General features: G+C 44.9%; 1 protein-coding gene across 3 annotated transcripts in view; it reads left to right on the top strand.

The window, feature by feature from the left end:
- Positions 1-257: 257 nt before the first annotated feature.
- The window catches only part of rbfox1l (RNA binding fox-1 homolog 1, like), a 21,267-nt gene continuing 1,952 nt past the window's right edge, over positions 258-19,572 (top strand). Inside the window, exons 1-10 of one of the 3 annotated variants that reach the window (XM_035761669.2) lie at positions 258-691; positions 5,010-5,246; positions 15,498-15,677; positions 15,812-15,865; positions 15,993-16,085; positions 16,174-16,243; positions 16,660-16,731; positions 17,104-17,242; positions 17,351-17,405; positions 17,507-17,574. In XM_035761669.2, coding sequence (XP_035617562.1) covers positions 605-691; positions 5,010-5,246; positions 15,498-15,677; positions 15,812-15,865; positions 15,993-16,085; positions 16,174-16,243; positions 16,660-16,731; positions 17,104-17,242; positions 17,351-17,405; positions 17,507-17,574 — 1,055 coding nt within the window. In that variant the 5' untranslated portion in view covers positions 258-604. The remainder of the gene's footprint in view (positions 692-5,009; positions 5,247-15,497; positions 15,678-15,811; positions 15,866-15,992; positions 16,086-16,173; positions 16,244-16,659; positions 16,732-17,103; positions 17,243-17,350; positions 17,406-17,506; positions 17,575-19,572) is intronic. The other 2 variants (XM_035761672.2, XM_035761670.2) reach the window with 2 other exon arrangements.

Raw genomic sequence — 19,572 nt, 5'->3', positions numbered from 1 at the left:
TTGATTCATTCATTTTTTTTGTAAGGGTAGCTAATGCTTTTAGAAAAGTGATAGCCTACTAACCACCACACCCACTCAAACGACATGTTGTATGTGCACTCACAACAAAAGAGCGTGCATATGGTACCTAGTAGTAGCTAATTGACGATTGAGAGAGAGGGGGTGGAGGTGGCAGAGAGAGAGAGACAGGGACTATTTATAACACCCTGAAACGGGACCCTTTACATGTGTTTCTGTCTGTCAGGCCGACCAAATGACAGGCTGACAGACACACAGCAGTGTTCTTTCTAACTTCTCTGCCACATCCTATCTTCCTACCTAGACAGGTTGACTGTTTCTTAGTTTAGGGAGTTTGTTTTTATTTTTTAAAGCTGAGAGGTTGACTGTAGACAGTTATCCTTCTGACTTTACAGCTCTTCCTCTCATTCACTTGGACCTTCTGTGTTTTCATCACTTGGATTCTACTCTCTCTTCTTAGATTTTCCTGCCTTGTTTTTTTCATCTCCTCTGATCATAACATCCTCTCCCTTTCCCCCTTCACCCTCTCTTGTCCTCCCATCTCCCCACCGTTCCCTCTGTCCTGGTGGTTTTCGGGCTATGCACCATGCTCTCTTCTCCTACAATGATTCTTCAGCCTTACGGACTGCCCGTCTATCCCCAGGGTGCCCAATGTTACCCCAGCCTAGTACAGGTAATTTACCTCTGTCTCTCTCCTTGTTCCTACCATGTTTTAGGCCGGGTGTGTAGCATTGGATGTCTTTCTTGGTACTCTGTCAGTAAATCCAGAGCCACATACAGAGATCAGCAAACTATCCTGCATAGCTGTTGGTGTGAACATGGGCCCCCATTGAATTCTGTATACATGGCTCTCATCTCAAGCGTCATTGAGATAGTTTGGTTTTGAGTCACTGGATATGCTGAATCACATTCAGATTAAATTTATTCAGGCTCAGTATTACACATTATAAATTATACTGTTTGTGTTTGTCATGATGATGATGATAGTAGTGGTTTATTGAACTAGATTTCAAAATAATCAAAATTCTGATGTTTAGTTCAGAGTAGTTCACAGCAACTGGTTGCCAGTGTAGATTTGTATCATGAGATTGCAAACAGCTGCGTCTAGGCCTAAATACTGTTGATAGGGCCAAACCCATTTGTTTTAATTGCAATGACACACTGGCAGTTATATTTAATCTGCAGGTCTCAGTGGTGCCAGCAGGTGGTTTTGTTATTGTATGTGTGTTCCGTGAGTCCCTGACAACCCGTTGGTGAATGCCAGCACAGATATGATGTGTGTCTGGAATCTGTCTTCCTTGTCTCTCTGTGTCACAGCCCCTGTATTTTTAGCCTGTTCCTTGAAAAGTAGATTAACACAGAGAGAGAAGGCTCCCATGTCATGCAGATAAGGGGGACACTGATATCCTGATAGTGTGTAGCCTAAGTAGGGGATGAGGACCAGTGTACTGTGCTATGATCAGAACATACCAGCGGAGTAAAATGTCTGACGATCTGTGTTTGTGATCATATTACCTGTTCCATATTACCGTACTGTATGTAATATACACTAAGTGTACAAATCATTAGGAACACCTTCCTAATATTGAGTTGCACCCCCTTTTGTCCTCAGAACAGCCTCAATTTGTCGGGACATGGACTCTACAAGGTGTCAAAAGCATTCCACAGGGATGTTGGCCCATGTTGTCTCCAGTGCTTCCCACAGTTGTGCCAAATTGGCTGGATGTGTTTTGGGTGGTCGACCATTCTTGATACACATGGGAAACTGTTGAGCGTGAAATCCAGCAGCCTTGCGGTTCTTGACCCACTCAAATCTGTGCGCCTTGCACCTACTACCATACCCCGTTATTAAATATTTTGTCTTGTCATTTACCCTCTGAATGGCACACCGACACAATCCATGTCTCAGTTGTCCCAAGGCTTACAAATCCTTCTTTAATCTGTCTTCTCCCCTTCATTTACACTGACTTAAGTGGTTTTAACAGGTGACATCAATAAGGTAGTATAGCTTTCGCCTGGATTCACCTGGTCAGTCTGTGTCATGGAAAGATGTTTTGTACACTCAGTGTAAACATACTGAATAGAGTAGACCATAGGGTGTGTGAGTGTTTTTGTCTGTGTGTTTGTATCCCCTGCTTTATGAGCCCTCTTAAAGGGCACATCAGCAGTTTCCTGTCATCTTTGGAGTGTAAATCCTCCAGCAGCTGTCCCAGCAACCACCTGTCTCAGAGCCGGTGACCTTTGACCCTGAGTCCTGACAGCTGAATAGGGGGAGGAAGGACAGAGGGGAACAAATGGCAATCAAAAATAAAGTTGAGACACATGGAGAGATACTGTGTATAATGTTTGTTTGCTGACAATGTAATACTGTACTGGGAGTGGGAGACAAAGAGAGAGAGAGTGTGTGAAGGTGGCCAGTGCTAGTATCAAATAGATTCTATTATCTCCCCCTGTCAGACACTCTCCATGTATGGTGTGAGCTTGGGAAGGTCAGATATTTGGGGGGTGAGGTGGGGCGGGGGACACAATACAGGCATGTGTGTCTGTGTTGACATGTCCTCTAACATGGCCCAGTTACTGTGTGTACTGATTGCCAGGATCTGCCATGTGAAAGCTAAAAGGACAGTTTCTGAATTATTATGCGTCAACCCTGGAATAAACCCAGATATACCACACACATGCCTTCCAATATTAGCAGACAGGATGCAGAGTAGTACATGTAAAAGCATGTTATCTTTAAAGGCTTTACTATGATTTTTTACATGGTTGTTGTTTTGGCCCATTTGAAAGCACTATATGTCAGATGATGTGCTAAATGACTAACCTTGTAAATGATATGCCTGTAAATCTATTCTAGAGACCCAATACATTCTAGATGGTATCAGTCTCATTCCTGACCATCTCCCGGTGGAATTTCTAAAGTAAGAATTCAGAGGTATTTGAGGAACACCTGTGTGGTCTGTCAAGAGAAATCCTGAACTTTGTACTGAAACCCCTGATGTTTGATAGGAAGAATCTGAGACCTACACAGACAAGGTGTTCCTTTTCCACTCCTAGTGAACTAAGATAGTATATCTTATATTTAACATTACATTTACATGTTAGTCATTTAGCAGATGCTCTTATCCAGAGTGACTTAGTGATTTCATTCATCTTAATATAGCTAGGTGGGACAACCGCACATCACTGTCATAGCAACTACGTTGATCCTCAATAAATGAAGTTATCAGCAAAGTCAGCGCTAGCAGGAAAAGACAAGTGCGAGTGTTAGTTCATATCTTAGTATATTTGATGCTGCGGTTTTACCTGCAGTAGCCACACTGTCTTCTTAGACCTATGAGAATGTAGGACACTCTCCCTGCGTTACGTATCAGAATCAGCTGATCATACAAGGTTTAAATGATCAGATCAGCTGTCATACCTTCCTCCACTTCGCCCTCTTCAATTTCACCATCAGTCCCATCTCACCCCATCCGATGAGTGCAACAGCTGATGGACAGATAGAGGGGGAGGAGGAGGAGGAGGAGGAGGGGGAGGAGGAGGAGGAGGGGGAGGAGGAGGAGGAGAGGTTGGAGAGAACAACATGAATCTGTATTAAATTACAGCCAGTCTGACATATAGGCCTTTAGACCTTGTGACACTTACTATGTTTACAACTGTAAAGGACAACATAAAAATCTACTAATGGCTCTGCCAATCTTCTGGTTGACCTCTGGTCAGTTTCAAAGTAGAGATATAAGGGTTTATTAATGTGTTTTAATGTGAAAGATATAAAACTACCCAAATGTTTCCTGCCTGCTTTTGTCTCTTCAAAGAGTCTGGTCAAAGAGAAGGTATTGGAATGATATGAATATTTACAAGGCATAGGAATATTTATAAGCCAATACATCAGCAATTACAGGGTAATAATAAGGATAGTATTCTTAGAGGTGACCTTTTAGTGGGCAAGTTGAAGTAAGGCTACAGTATTAGCTTGTAATGTGGAAATTACACATTTTTGTGTTTCTGTGAGGGGGGCGGTTAAAAGTTATTGACAGGTACAAATGACCACAGCTGGCATAGCCCCCCCAGCTCCCCCTGCTCCCAGAACTCCTGTCATGCGATTGGTGGTTCAGTAGAACTTATGGTGTAGTGGGCGGGTGGAAGCCGGCATTAAAACATGTGGCAGTTGTTGGATAATGTACCAGAGAATCAGATGTGCAGTGACGGGGTAAGACAATCATCTATTCTCCTGTTGTGTCTGTGTCACCACTATCACTTTTCATTGTGTGAGAATTGGTCACGTCACTGTGGGAACTCTGCTTTCTTGCTGTTTATTTTTGGTACATTGAAGAAACAATGGATTGGAATGGATTTGGTACATTGATTAGATAATCATGATGATGTTGAAGGTATTAGTCTGGGATCAGTTTCGTGCTGAGTTGATTTTTCATTACAATTAAGTGTTTGTAGGTGCTCTGTTTCGGCATAAGTGGTAAAGTATTGGATATTTGCCAGATACTCTTTTCAAAAGGATGCTGAATCCTGAATGGATACTCAAAAGGAATAGTATACATATCACAGTGAGCTGTACTGTAGGTATGAGTCTGTTGTGTGGATCTTTCTTAAGGTCCTCTAGTTTTGTACCAACTGTGCATATCTAAACTGCCCAGCACCACTCAACCATTAGACATTTCCCAGGTGATATTTTAGACTCAAAAACTCAGAGAATATGACTTTTATGAAGCCTGATGTCTTTGTGCTTACATTAGAGATGATTCCATGGGCAGTCACACATTGTCAATGAATGTTTGCTGTGAATCTATCTATTTTTAATGTAATTAATGAATATGTGGTGATAGTAAAAACATTCAAATAAAATCCTTATAACAAGAGTCACACTCACTATTACAATTTCAATATGGTTTATCCTACAGCAAGGTTGGATAGATACTATGACAATGTTATTTTGATTGATTATTGACTGATTCTCTTCTCTCATTCAATCCCAGGGAGGCCCTGGGCAGGAGGCCGGCCCCGGCAGTGGTGACCCCACCCTCTCCCAGGTCTATGCCCAGCCTCCCTCATACCCTCCACCAGGACAAGCTCCTCCCACACCTGCAGGCAGACTTCCTCCTCTAGACTATAGTCCCGCCCACCCCAACTCAGAGTACCAGGAGCATCACCAGCTCAGAGTCTATCAGGGTCCGCAACATGAAGGGGCTGACACTCTGGCAGCCATTAGCACGGTAAGAACAACATGATAGACTGGAGGTGTGTGACTATAGAAGTAGTGTCCAGGAAAGATAGAGAGACAGAGATACTTTGTAATCAAGATATGTAGCTACTGTATGTGTATATGGGGGAATCACATGTTGTTTGTAACATATTTCTATGAGGGGATTTTATTCTAATCAACAACAACATGTCATACAAAGTTTGAGGAAATTCTTTGTCAGTAACATGGAACACACACACACAGAGGACCCTGCTCCTTCTATGTTTAGCTCCCCAACTCCACTCCTGTGCCCATGTAGGGGAATCTCCTCTGACACCCAGCAGAGCAGATAGGGGCAGCTGAGAGGAGATTCATTTTTGAAAGTGAATCCCCCCCATCTCCCTCTCTCTCTGTCCCTCTCCCATTTATCTGGAAATAGAGCAGGTAACCCCAAAGCCTTTAACATGCAGTATGTCTGTGTAAGATCATGCACCGGGTTACTGGTAGGGGGTCGGGGTAAAGAAAGTTGAGAAAGGAGAAGTTAAAAACACTGGAGAATGGAACAAAACAGTATTTAAATGTAGGATTATAATTTAAATGTATTTTGGTATATTGTATGGCATGTTATTAGGTAAGTTATCAGGGTTCAATGTAATATTTCCTACTATTTATTTTCATATAGCCTATAGCACAAAATGACATGTATTTGATGGGATCTTATGTAATTTCATTAGGAACAAGGCCTAGTTTATGAACTTATAATGAGGAAAACATATACATGTATGTTTATGTCCAGTGTCCTGGTAGGCTTTATATACTGTAGGTTATTACTCTAGACAAAGACAGAGGTGAGTCAAGGTCAATGCATTGTGACTGTGAAGTCCTTTTCCCTGCCTCAGCAGCTCTTTCTGATGTCATAACTGACTTTTATGGCCACATTTATATATTCCATCACTAGAGCCCCTGACTTACAAGGTCCGTCCTGATTTTCGGGGAAAGTTGAGACGCCGCCACACATCATGGAGGTGGGGTCAACAGGGGAGGCCGAACGGGTGACCTCTCCCCCTCCGAAATATCGTCCAGGTTCAGAAATCAATTTTGCATCGTGACATGACACCAACATCCAACCCAACCCACCCACCCCTTTCTTCCACTCCCCCTCCCCTCTCTTCACTGTCCCACTTCCCCTGTTTCTGGTGTGTGTGTGTGTGTGAGGATGATGAGGAGGTGGTGTTTGTGTGAACCATGCTGCCATGGGAAGCCAGTATATAACAACATAGCAGTAGCCTGTATGTACTGTATGTGTTTGTGTGAATCTTTCTCTCTCTCTCTCTCTCTCTCTCTCTCTCTCTCTCTCTCTCTCTCTCTCTCTCTCTCTCTCTCTCTCTCTCTCTCTCTCTCTCTCTCTCTCTCTCTCTCTCTCTCTCTCTCTCTCTCTCTCTCTCTCTCTCTCTCTCTGCGTGAATGTGTCTCTCTATCCCTCTCCCTCCGTTTCTACCCCACTTATTAATACATGCCCCCACGGAATCTTGAGTAATGATCTTTAACCTTTGGCAGAAAAAAGCAGCACCGTGACCCCAAACTGACATTTAGAACATTCAACTTTGACCCTGCCCGGCACTATGCCTCCCAGCTCCCACTCCTCACCCCAACCCAAGCTTTTTGCGCAAGTTCCTGCCTTGTTCACTTTATCTTTTTGTTTAATTGATTATTTATCGTTGCTCTGAGGACATTGTGCACATCTCTTTCTACCAGCCTTCCTATATTATAATGCTAATAATACCTGTGTTTTCATTTCTGCATATTAGGATCTGTATTTTGATTTGCATTAATATTTATCTGACTTCTTTCAAGCCTGCATTCACCTTGATTTTCAATTTAAAGATCTTTTTCACTTTTGCTATTTTTTTCTTTGCCATTTTATTCTTCCTTTCACATTGCACTCTGCTCCCTCTCTCCTATCTCCCCCACTGCTATCTCACCCTCTCCTATCTCCTCCACTGCTCTCGCTCACTCATTTTATTCTTCCTTTCACATTGCACTCTACTCCCTCTCTCCTATCTCCCCCACTGCTATCTCCCCCACTGCTATCTCCCCCTCTCCTATCTCCTCCACTGCTCTCGCTCACTCATTTTATTCTTCCTTTCACATTGCACTCTGCTCCCTCTCTCCTATCTCCCCCACTGCTATCTCCCCCACTGCTCTCACTCACTCATTTTATTCTTCCTTTCACATTGCACTCTGCTCCCTCTCTCCTATCTCCCCCACTCCTATCTCCCTCTCTCCTATCTCCCCCACTGCTATCTCCCCGCTCCTATCTCCCTCTCTCCTATGTCCCCCACTGCTCTCGCTCACTCATTTTATTCTTCCTTTCACATTGCACTCTGCTCCCTCTCTCCTATCTCCCCCACTGCTATCTCCCCCTCTCCTATCTTCCTCTCTCCTATCTCCCCCACTGCTCTCGCTCACTCATTTTATTCTTCCTTTCACATTGCACTCTGCTCCCTCTCTCCTATCTCCCCCACTGCTGTCTCCCTCTCTCCTATCTCCCCAACTGCTGTCTCCCTCTCTGCTATCTCCCCCACTGCTGTCTCCCTCTCTCCTATCTCCCCCACTGCTATCTCCCTATCTCCTATCTCCCCCACTGCTCTCTCCCTCTCTCCTATCTCCCCCACTGCTCTCTCCCTCTCTCCTATCTCTCCCACTGCTGTCTCCCTCTCTCCTATCTCCCCCACTGCTGTCTCCCTCTCTCCTATCTCCCCCACTGCTGTCTCCCTCTCTCCTATCTCCCCCACTGCTGTCTCCCTCCCTCCTATCTCCCCCACTGCTGTCTCCCTCTCTCCTATCTCCCCCACTGCTGTCTCCCTCTCTCCTATCTCCCCCACTGCTATCTTCCTCTCTCCTATCTCCCCCACTGCTGTCTCCCTCTCTCCTATCTCCCCCACTGCTATCTCCCTCTCTCCTATCTCCCCACTGCTGTCTCCCTCTCTCCTATCTCCCCCACTGCTGTCTCCCTCTCTCCTATCTCCCTCTCTCCTATCTCCCCCACTGCTATCTCCCTCTCTCCTATCTCCCCCACTGCTATCTCCCTCTCTCCTATCTCCCCCACTGCTCTAGCTCACTCATTTTTTTTGTGTAAAAAATTTTTTCATCTTAATTTTCTTGTTTGGACTCATATAATCCCTTGGTTTTTGGAGGACCAACAGACAGACACTGGCATCGTGGTGCATTTTGGGATAGTGGATGTTTTGGTTTTGAAGCACAATACTATATCCTGTATGGTTTTGCATGGGGGCATTTTAATGAGATTATATTATGAAAATGTATTCCTGCAGGCTTACTGTTTACGTCTCTATATAATCTATGTCACCTGAACTACAAGGTTATTATGAATTTCTAAGTATAATTCATCACAATTATGTTCAGTATGATATTGTATTTAGTTACAGTTCCTCCAAAGTATTTCTGTTGGGGAAGCTGTTACTTTCAGTATTGGCTGGTTGTTATAACTGAATCAACATGACTATGTAGCCTAATATTTAGTTAGTGTACAGCAGAGGAGGCTGGTGGCAGGAGCTATAGGAGGACGGGCTCATTGTAATGGCTGGAATGGAATTGATGAAATGGTACCAAACACAACAAACACATGGAAACAACTTATTTGACTCCGTTCCATGTATTCCATTCCAGCCATTACATTGAGCCCATCCTTCTATAGCTCCTTCCACCAGCCTCCTCTGCTGTACATATTTTTTTATATTTTCTCACGGGCATGTATTTAAACGCCTCACTAAAAGGAGGTACTGTCACGCCTCCTCACTCCTGCCTGAGAAGGATCACTGGGTGCTGAATGCTTATTTGGACTGAGTTGTGATCACTTGATTCAATTAAAATTATCACAATTTTTCCAATCCAATGCAATGCCTCTGTAATGGGACACTGTACCAGAACATATGAACTGTTTTGATAGATTTTAAAGAAACATTTTGTGGAAAAAATCTGTTTTTATCTCAGAATCCTTTTACTAAATTGTAAATTAGTTGTCTATTCAGAGGTGTACAAGTGCATGGACCAATTGGCAACATGTCCTTAGTTTCCTCTGTAATCTCCCCCTTCTTTCTCTGCCTTTCCCTTGAAACCTTTTTTATATCCTCCTCCTCTCCTCATCCTTTCCTCCTTCTTTTTCTTCTTCTCCTGCTCTCTGTCCTTCTATCCTCCTCCTCTCCTCATCCTTTCCTCCTTTTTCTTCTTCTCCTGCTCTCTGTCCTTCTATCCTCCTCCTCTCCTCATCCTTTCCTCCTTCTTTTTCTTCTTCTCCTGCTCTCTGTCCTTCTATCCTCATCCTCTCCTCATCCTTTCCTCCTTCTTTTTCTTCTTCTCCTGCTCTCTGTCCTTCTATCCTCCTCCTCTCCTCATCCTTTCCTCCTTCTTTTTCTTCTTCTCCTGTTCTCTGTCCTTCTTTCCTCCTCTCCTCATCCTTTCCTCCTTCTTTTTCTTCTTCTCCTGTTCTCTGTCCTTCAATCCCCCTCCTCTCCTCATCCTTTCCTCCTTCTTTTTCTTCTTCTCCTGCTCTCTGTCCTTCTATCCTCCTCCTCTCCTCATCATTTCCTCCTTCTTTTTCTTCTTCTCCTGCTCTCTGTCCTTCTATCCTTCTCCTCTCCTCATCCTCTCCTCCTTCTTTTTCTTCTTCTCCTGTTCTCTGTCCTTCTATCCTCCTCCTCTCCTCATCATTTCCTCATCCTTTCCTTATTCTCCTGCTCTCTGTCCTTCTATCCTCCTCCTCTCCTCATCCTTTCCTCCTTCTTTTTCTTCTTCTCCTGTTCTCTGTCCTTCTATCCTCCTCCTCTCCTCATCCTTTCCTCCTTCTTTTTCTTCTTCTCCTGCTCTGTCCTACAACCCTCCTCCTCTCCTCATCATTTCCTCATCCTTTCCTTATTCTCCTGCTCTCTGTCCTTCTATCCTCCTCCTCTCCTCATCCTTTCCTCCTTCTTTTTCTTCTTCTCCTGCTCTCTGTCCTTCTATCCTCCTCCTCTCCTCATCATTTCCTCCTTCTTTTTCTTCTTCTCCTGCTCTCTGTCCTTCTATCCTCCTCCTCTCCTCATCATTTCCTCATCCTTTCCTTATTCTCCTGCTCTCTGTCCTTCTATCCTCCTCCTCTCCTCATCCTTTCCTCCTTCTTTTTCTTCTTCTCCTGTTCTCTGTCCTTCTATCCTCCTCCTCTCCTCATCCTTTCCTCCTTCTTTTTCTTCTTCTCCTGCTCTGTCCTACAACCCTCCTCCTCTCCTCATCATTTCCTCATCCTTTCCTTATTCTCCTGCTCTCTGTCCTTCTATCCTCCTCCTCTCCTCATCCTTTCCTCCTTCTTTTTCTTCTTCTCCTGTTCTCTGTCCTTCTATCCTCCTCCTCTCCTCATCCTTTCCTCCTTCTTTTTCTTCTTCTCCTGCTCTGTCCTTCAACCCTCCTCCTCTCCTCATCATTTCCTCATCCTTTCCTTATTCTCCTGCTCTCTGTCCTTCTATCCTCCTCCTCTCCTCATCCTTTCCTCCTTCTTTTTCTTCTTCTCCTGCTCTCTGTCCTTCTATCCTCCTCCTCTCCCCATCATTTCCTCCTTATTTTTCTTCTTCTCCTGCTCTCTGTCCTTCTATCCTCCTTTTTCTTCTTCTCCTGCTCTCTGTCCTTCTATCCTCCTCCTCTCCCCATCATTTCCTCCTTATTTTTCTTCTTCTCCTGCTCTCTGTCCTTCTATCCTCCTTTTTCTTCTTCTCCTGCTCTCTGTCCTTCTATCCTCCTCCTCTCCCCATCATTTCCTCCTTCTGTTTCTTCTTCTCCTGCTCTCTGTCATTCTATCCTCCTTTTTCTTATTCTCCTGCTCTCTGCCCTTCTATCCTCCTCCTCTCCTCCTCCTTTCCTTCTTCTCCTGCTCTCTGTCCTTCAATCCTCCTCCTCTCCTCATCCTTTCCTTCTTCTCCTGCTCTCTGTCCTTCAATCCTCCTCCTCTCCTCATCCTTTCCTTCTTCTCCTGCTCTCTGTCCTTCTATCCTCCTCCTCTCCCCATCATTTCCTCCTTCTTTTTCTTCTTCTCCTGCTCTCTGTCTTTCTATCCTCCTTTTTCTTATTCTCCTGCTCTCTGTCCTTCAATCCTCCTCCTCTCCTCATCCTTTCCTTCTTCTCCTGCTCTCTGTCCTTCAATCCTCCTCCTCTCCTCATCCTTTCCTTCTTCTCCTGCTCTGTCCTTCAATCCTCCTCCTCTCCCCATCATTTCCTCCTCCTTTTCTTATTATCCTGCTCTGTCCTTCTATCCTCCTCCTCTCCCCATCATTTCCTCCTCCTTTTCCTTATTATCCTGCTCTGTCCTTCTATCCTTCTCCTCTCCTCATCCTTTCCTCCTTCTTTTTCTTCTTCTCCTGTTCTCTGTCCTTCAACCCTCCTCCTCTCCTCATCCTTTCCTCCTTCTTTTTCTTCTTCTCCTGCTCTGTCCTTCAACCCTCCTCCTCTCCTCATCATTTCCTCATCCTTTCCTTATTCTCCTGCTCTCTGTCCTTCTATCCTCCTCCTCTCCTCATCCTTTCCTCCTTCTTTTTCTTCTTCTCCTGCTCTCTGTCCTTCTATCCTCCTCCTCTCCTCATCCTTTCCTCATCCTTTCCTTATTCTCCTGCTCTCTGTCCTTCTATCCTCCTCCTCTCCTCATCCTTTCCTCCTTCTTTTTCTTCTTCTCCTGCTCTCTGTCCTTCTATCCTCCTCCTCTCCTCATCCTCTCCTCCTTCTTTTTCTTCTTCTCCTGCTCTGACCTTCAACCCTCCTCCTCTCCTCATCATTTCCTCATCCTTTCCTTATTCTCCTGCTCTCTGTCCTTCTATCCTCCTCCTCTCCTCATCCTTTCCTCCTTCTTTTTCTTCTTCTCCTGCTCTCTGTCCTTCTATCCTCCTCCTCTCCTCATCCTTTCCTCATCCTTTCCTTATTCTCCTGCTCTCTGTCCTTCTATCCTCCTCCTCTCCTCATCATTTCCTCATCCTTTCCTTATTCTCCTGCTCTCTGTCCTTCTATCCTCCTCCTCTCCCCATCATTTCCTCCTTATTTTCTTCTTCTCCTGCTCTCTGTCCTTCTATCCTCCTTTTTCTTCTTCTCCTGCTCTCTGTCCTTCTATCCTCCTCCTCTCCCCATCATTTCCTCATCATTTCCTCATTTTTCTTCTTCTCCTGCTCTCTGTCCTTCTATCCTCCTTTTTCTTCTTCTCCTGCTCTCTGTCCTTCTATCCTCCTCCTCTCCCCATCATTTCCTCCTTATTTTTCTTCTTCTCCTGCTCTCTGTCCTTCTATCCTCCTTTTTCTTCTTCTCCTGCTCTCTGTCCTTCTATCCTCATCCTCTCCTCATCCTTTCCTCCTTCTTTTTCTTCTTCTCCTGCTCTGTCCTTCAACCCTCCTCCTCTCCTCATCATTTCCTCATCCTTTCCTTATTCTCCTGCTCTCTGTCCTTCTATCCTCCTCCTCTCCTCATCCTTTCCTCCTTCTTTTTCTTCTTCTCCTGCTCTCTGTCCTTCTATCCTCCTCCTCTCCTCATCCTTTCCTCATCCTTTCCTTATTCTCCTGCTCTCTGTCCTTCTATCCTCCTCCTCTCCTCATCCTTTCCTCCTTCTTTTCTTCTTCTCCTGCTCTCTGTCCTTCTATCCTCCTCCTCTCCTCATCCTCTCCTCCTTCTTTTTCTTCTTCTCCTGCTCTGACCTTCAACCCTCCTCCTCTCCTCATCATTTCCTCATCCTTTCCTTATTCTCCTGCTCTCTGTCCTTCTATCCTCCTCCTCTCCTCATCCTTTCCTCCTTCTTTTTCTTCTTCTCCTGCTCTCTGTCCTTCTATCCTCCTCCTCTCCTCATCCTTTCCTCATCCTTTCCTTATTCTCCTGCTCTCTGTCCTTCTATCCTCCTCCTCTCCTCATCATTTCCTCATCCTTTCCTTATTCTCCTGCTCTCTGTCCTTCTATCCTCCTCCTCTCCCCATCATTTCCTCCTTATTTTTCTTCTTCTCCTGCTCTCTGTCCTTCTATCCTCCTTTTTCTTCTTCTCCTGCTCTCTGTCCTTCTATCCTCCTCCTCTCCCCATCATTTCCTCCTTATTTTTCTTCTTCTCCTGCTCTCTGTCCTTCTATCCTCCTTTTTCTTCTTCTCCTGCTCTCTGTCCTTCTATCCTCCTCCTCTCCCCATCATTTCCTCCTTCTGTTTCTTCTTCTCCTGCTCTCTGTCCTTCTATCCTCCTTTTTCTTATTCTCCTGCTCTCTGCCCTTCAATCCTCCTCCTCTCCTCATCCTTTCCTTCTTCTCCTGCTCTCTGTCCTTCTATCCTCCTCCTCTCCCCATCATTTCCTCCTTCTTTTTCTTCTTCTCCTGCTCTCTGTCCTTCTATCCTCCTTTTTCTTATTCTCCTGCTCTCTGTCCTTCAATCCTCCTCCTCTCCTCATCCTTTCCTTCTTCTCCTGCTCTCTGTCCTTCAATCCTCCTCCTCTCCTCATCCTTTCCTTCTTCTCCTGCTCTCTGTCCTTCAATCCTCCTCCTTTCCTCCTCCTTTCCTTCTTCTCCTGCTCTCTGTCCTTCAATCCTCCTCCTCTCCTCATCCTTTCCTTCTTCTCCTGCTCTGTCCTTCTATCCTCCTCCTCTCCCCATCATTTCCTCCTCCTTTTCTTATTATCCTGCTCTGTCCTTCTATCCTCCTCCTCTCCCCATCATTTCCTCCTCCTTTTCCTTATTATCCTGCTCTGTCCTTCTATCCTCCTCCTCTCCCCATCATTCCCTCCTTCTTGTTCTTCTTCTCGTGCTCTCTGTCCTTCAATACTCCTCATTTCCTCATCCTTTCCTTCTTCTCCTGCTCTCTGTCCTTCAATCCTCCTCCTCTCCTCATCCTTTCCTTCTTCTCCTGCTCTCTGTCCTTCAATCCTCCTCCTCTCCTCCTCCTCTCCTCATCCTTTCCTTCTTCTCCTGCTCTCTGTCCTTCAATCCTCCTCCTCTCCTCATCCTTTCATTCTTCTCCTGCTCTCTGGCCTTCAATCCTCCTCCTCTCCTCATCCTTTCCTTCTTCTCCTGCTCTCTGTCCTTCAATCCTCCTCCTCTCCTCATCCTTTCCTTCTTCTCCTGCTCTCTGTCCTTCTATCCTCCACCTCTCCTCATCCTTTCCTTATTATCCTGCTCTGTCCTTCTATCCTCCTCCTCTCCCCATCATTTCCTCCTCCTTTTCTTATTATCCTGCTCTGTCCTTCTATCCTCCTCCTCTCCCCATCATTTCCTCATCCTTTCCTTATTATCCTGCTCTGTCCTTCTATCCTCCTCCTCTCCTCATCATTTCCTTCTTCTCCTGCTCTCTGTCCTTCAATCCTCCTCCTCTCCTCATCCTTTCCTTCTTCTCCTGCTCTCTGTCCTTCTATCCTCCACCTCTCCTCATCCTTTCCTTATTATCCTGCTCTGTCCTTCTATCCTCCTCCTCTCCCCATTATTTCCTCCTCCTTTTCTTATTATCCTGCTCTGTCCTTCTATCCTCCTCCTCTCCCCATCATTTCCTCATCCTTTCCTTATTATCCTGCTCTGTCCTTCTATCCTCCTCCTCTCCCCATAATTTCCTCCTCCTTTTCCTTATTATCCTGCTCTGTCCTTCTATCCTCCTCCTCTCCCCATCATTTCCTCCTTATTTTCCTTATTATCCTGCTCTGTCCTTCTATCCTCCTCCTCTCCCCATCATTTCCTCCTTTTTCTTATTATCCTGCTCTGTCCTTCTATCCTCCTTTTTCTTCTTCTCCTGCTCTGTCCTTCTATCCTCCTCCTTTTTCTTATTATCCTGCTCTGTCCTTCTATCCTCCTTTTCCTTATTATCCTGCTCTGTCCTTCTATCCTCCTCCTTTTTCTTATTATCCTGCTCTGTCCTTCTATCCTCCTTTTTCTTATTATCCTGCTCTGTCCTTCTATCCTCCTTTTTCTTCTTCTCCTGCTCTGTCCTTCTATCCTCATCCTTTCCTTATTATCCTGCTCTGTCCTTCTATCCTCCTCCTCTCCCCATCATTTCCTCCTTCTTTTCCTTATTATCCTGTTCTCTGTCCTTATATCCTCCTTCTTTTTCTTCTTCTCCTGTTCTCTGTCCTTATATCCTCCTCTTCTCCTCATCCTTTCCGCCTTCTTTTTCCGCCTTCTTTTTTTTGTCTCCTGCTCTTCCTCTGTCTATTCTCTTTGTCCTCTTCTTCCTTCACTCCTCTCCTTCCTTTCCCCTTCCTTTACTTCCTCTCTTCCTCTCCTCCTCCTCTTCTCTCACCCAGGACGATGCCCTGGTTCCGGTGACCTCTGACTCCCAGGCTCTGAGCGTGTCAGTGTCATCAGGGGGTGGAGCAGGAAGTGGTAGCGATGAGGAGGGGTCAGGCAAGGCCCAGCCCAAGCGTCTCCACGTTTCCAACATCCCCTTCCGCTTCAGAGACCCGGACCTCAGACAGATGTTTGGGGTGAGAGACACAACTAGTGGTTATGTCCAGGTTTATTATCCACAAGACATGAAGTCATCCTACGAAACATTGTCATCTCTTATAACCTCAATGATAACCTGTGGACAAGATTGTGATCTGGTTTTGTCTTTCAGCAATTTGGCAAGATCCTGGATGTAGAGATTATCTTTAATGAGAGAGGGTCAAAGGTGAGAGACCACTCAATATCAGAAATTACAAGCTGAACAAATGAAACCTGGTTGCCCTATTGTTTTTTGCCTTACCAAGACAATGACAAGTTAGACAATCAGAAATGTTTCTTCTTCCGTCTCTCAGGGTTTTGGGTTCGTGACTTTTGAGAGCGCAATGGAGGCAGACCGAGCAAGGGAAAAACTGAACGGAACTATCGTTGAGGGGAGGAAGGTTGAGGTGAGGAGTAACTATCTATAGTATGTCTATCTTGAATATCTGTTTATCTGTCTGTCTGTCTAAGAAATTGTACCCTCTGTCTGTGCAGGTGAACAATGCTACAGCCAGAATAGTCACCAAGAAACCCCAAACACCACTTGTGAATGGTGAAGTTTCAAGTAAGTTACATGTTTCCGTGGCATGTGGGAGGGGTGGACATGCACTCTGTACTTCTGAACTGTGTCTGTGTTTTCCCTTTATTCTCCATGATCTCCACTGTCTCTTTCTTCCTTTACTTGTTGTTTAACCTCTCTTTCTCCTTCTCTCTCTCTCTCTCTCTCTCTCTCTCTCTCTCTCTCTCTCTCTCTCTCTCTCTCTCTCTCTTTCTCTCTCTCTCTCTCTTCTCTCTCTCTCTCTCTCTCTCTCTCTCTCTCTCTCTCTCTCTCTCTCTCTCTCTCTCTCTCTCTCTCTCTCTCTCTCTCTCTCTCTCTCTCTCTCTCTCTCTCTCTCTCTCTCTCTCTCTCTCTCTCTCTCTCTTTCTCTCTCTCTCTCTCTCTCTCTTTCTCTTTCTCTTTCTCTCTTTCTTTCTTTGTAGCCCCTGGATGGAAGATCAACCCTGTCATGGGAGCGATGTATGCACCTGAACTCTACACCGGTGAGTTTCAATGTGAGTTTTCAGGTGAGTTTGATTATTTCAATATTAGCTTGTCCTTGTCATATATGTTCAAGTACTGTATCCCTATCAAACCCAATCGGAATTCATGACCCCTTGTAGCGGTGGTCAGTCAGACTCTTGTGATGAGGCCTTGCTACCTCATCACCAAGGAGGAATACTATTTAGGTCTAATGGTTAAGACGTGGGTTTTCCGAGCAGGAGACCCGGGTTCAGATCCCACCTGTGATACTCAACCTCTTATCGATGGCTCCAAGACAGCATGTTCCCTTGGGGGAGTCAATAAACCTGCTTCTAAAGGCAGGGTGGCTACAGTACATATCCTAGTGGGTACTGTAAGCTCTCTCTCTTTCTCTCTCTCCTCAGTTGCCAGTTTCCCCTACCCCGTAGCTGCTCCCACCCTGGCCTATCGGGGCTCACCACTGCGTGGGCGGGGCCGGGCTGTCTACAACACAATTCGCTCAGCTGCTGCAGCCGCACCCACTGCCATGCCCGCCTACCCTGGGTAAGATCATTTCTATCTTCAATAAATCTATTTTAAAAATGAATAACCATTTCCATTGTGAGTGGAAGTAAATGATTTAATTTTCACTGTTTAATGTGTGAATGATAGAATGTCTCCTTTCAGTGTGCTGTACCAAGATGGATTATATGGAGCTGAAGTCTATGTAAGTGGACATTTTTCTTCTGATTTCAGCTTATTTCAGGCTGTCTACCTTGTGTTTAGCTAAAAGTTTATCTTGTCTCTGAATGTCTTTTTTCCTATCAGGGCGGGTATCCTGCAGCGTACAGAGTTGCCCAATCACCATCCGCTGCCACAGCAACATACAGTGATGGGTGAGCAGCAGCGCCCAATGTCTGACAATGTGACTCTGTTTGTTTGAGGATTTCAAAGACTTTTTCCTTCAAATGGGGACTTAGAACATGAGATAAGCAGCACTCTAATGTTGAGGTGGTGTGGTCTTCAAGTCTGGTCTATGGGGCCTCACTGTTTGTTCTAACACAGTACTAGCACATCTGTTTAGTAACCTGGACGGACATAGTGAACGAAAATCCAAGACACTCAAATTAGAATGATACGTTTGGTATGGTACAGTGGGGTAAAAAAGTATTTAGTCAGCCACCAATTGTGCAAGTTCTCCCACTGAAAAAGATGAGAAAGGCCTGTAATTCTCATCATATGACAGACAAAATGAGAGAAAAAAATCCAGAAAATCACATTGTAGGATTTTTGATGAATTTATTTGCAAATTATGGTGGAAAATAAGTATTTGGTCAATAACAAAAGTTTATCTCAATACTTTGTTATATACCCTTTGTTGGCAATGACAGAGGTCAAACATTTTCTGTAAGTTTTCACAAGGTTTTCACACACTGTTGCTGGTATTTTGGCCCATTCCTCCATGCAGATCTCCTCTAGAGCAGTGATGTTTTGGGGATGTTGCTGGGCAACACGGACTTTCAACTCCCTCCAAAGATTTTCTATGGGGTTGAGATCTGGAGACTGGCTAGGCCACTCCAGGACCTTGAAATGCTTCTTACGAAGCCATTCCTTCGTTGCCCGGGCGGTGTGTTTGGGATCATTGTCATGCTGAAAGACCCAGCCACGTTTCATCTTCAATGCCCTTGCTGATGGAAGGAGGTTTTCACTCAAAATCTCACGATACATGGCCCCATTCATTCTTTCCTTTACACGGATCAGTCGTCCTGGTCCCTTTGCAGAAAAACAGCCCCATAGCATGATGTTTCCACCCCCATGCTTCACAGTAGGTATGGTGTTCTTTGGATGCAACTCAGCATTCTTTGTCCTCCAAACACGACGAGTTGAGTTTTTACCAAAAAGTTCTATTTTGGTTTCATCTGACCATATGACATTCTCCCAATCATCTTCTGGATCATCCAAATGCTCTCTAGCAAACTTCAAACGGGCCTGGACATGTACTGGCTTAAGCAGGGGGACACGTCTGGCACTGCAGGATTTGAGTCCTTGGCAGCGTAGTGTGTTACTGATGGTAGGCTTTGTTACTTTGGTCCCAGCTCTCTGCAGGTCATTCAGTAGGTCCCCTCATGTGGTTCTGGGATTTTTGTGATCATTTTGACTCCACGGGGTGAGATCTTGCGTGGAGCCCCAGATCGAGGGAGATTATCAGTGGTCTTGTGTGTCTCCCAGTTCCTAATAATTGCTCCCACAGTTGATTTCTTCAAACCAAGCTGCTTACCTATTGCAGATTCAGTCTTCCCAGCCTGGTGCAGGTCTACAATTTTGTTTCTGGTGTCCTTTGACAGCTCTTTGGTCTTGGCCATAGTGGAGTTTGGAGTGTGACTGTTTGAGGTTGTGGACAGGTGTCTTTTATACTGATAACAAGTTCAAACAGGTGCCATTAATACAGGTAACGAGTGGAGGACAGAGGAGCCTCTTAAAGAAGAAGTTCTGTCTGTGAGAGACAGAAATCTTGCTTGTTTGTAGGTGACCAAATACTTATTTTCCACCATAATTTGCAAATAAATTCATTAAAAAACCTACAATGTGATTTTCTGGATTTTCTTTTCTCATTTTGTCTGTCATAGTTGAAGTGTACCTATGATGAAAATTACAGGCCTCTCTAATCTTTTTAAGTGGGAGAACTTGCACAATTGGTGGCTGACAAAATACTTTTTTGCCCCACTGTATTTATTCATTTATGGATGTTCATCATCCATTTCGTATGATATGTTACGAATGGCAACAATTCGTACAATATGTTAAGAATTTGCAATACGTATGATATGAATTCCAATTTGTTGTGGCTAACGTTACCTTGGTCGCTAACATTGGCTAGGGGTTAAGGATAGGGT

Source organism: Oncorhynchus keta, chromosome 34, assembly GCF_023373465.1.
Source record: "Oncorhynchus keta strain PuntledgeMale-10-30-2019 chromosome 34, Oket_V2, whole genome shotgun sequence".
Taxonomy (NCBI): domain Eukaryota; kingdom Metazoa; phylum Chordata; class Actinopteri; order Salmoniformes; family Salmonidae; genus Oncorhynchus; species Oncorhynchus keta.
The sequence above is the reverse complement of the archived record's forward strand: the minus strand, read 5'-3'. Positions and strand labels throughout refer to the sequence as shown.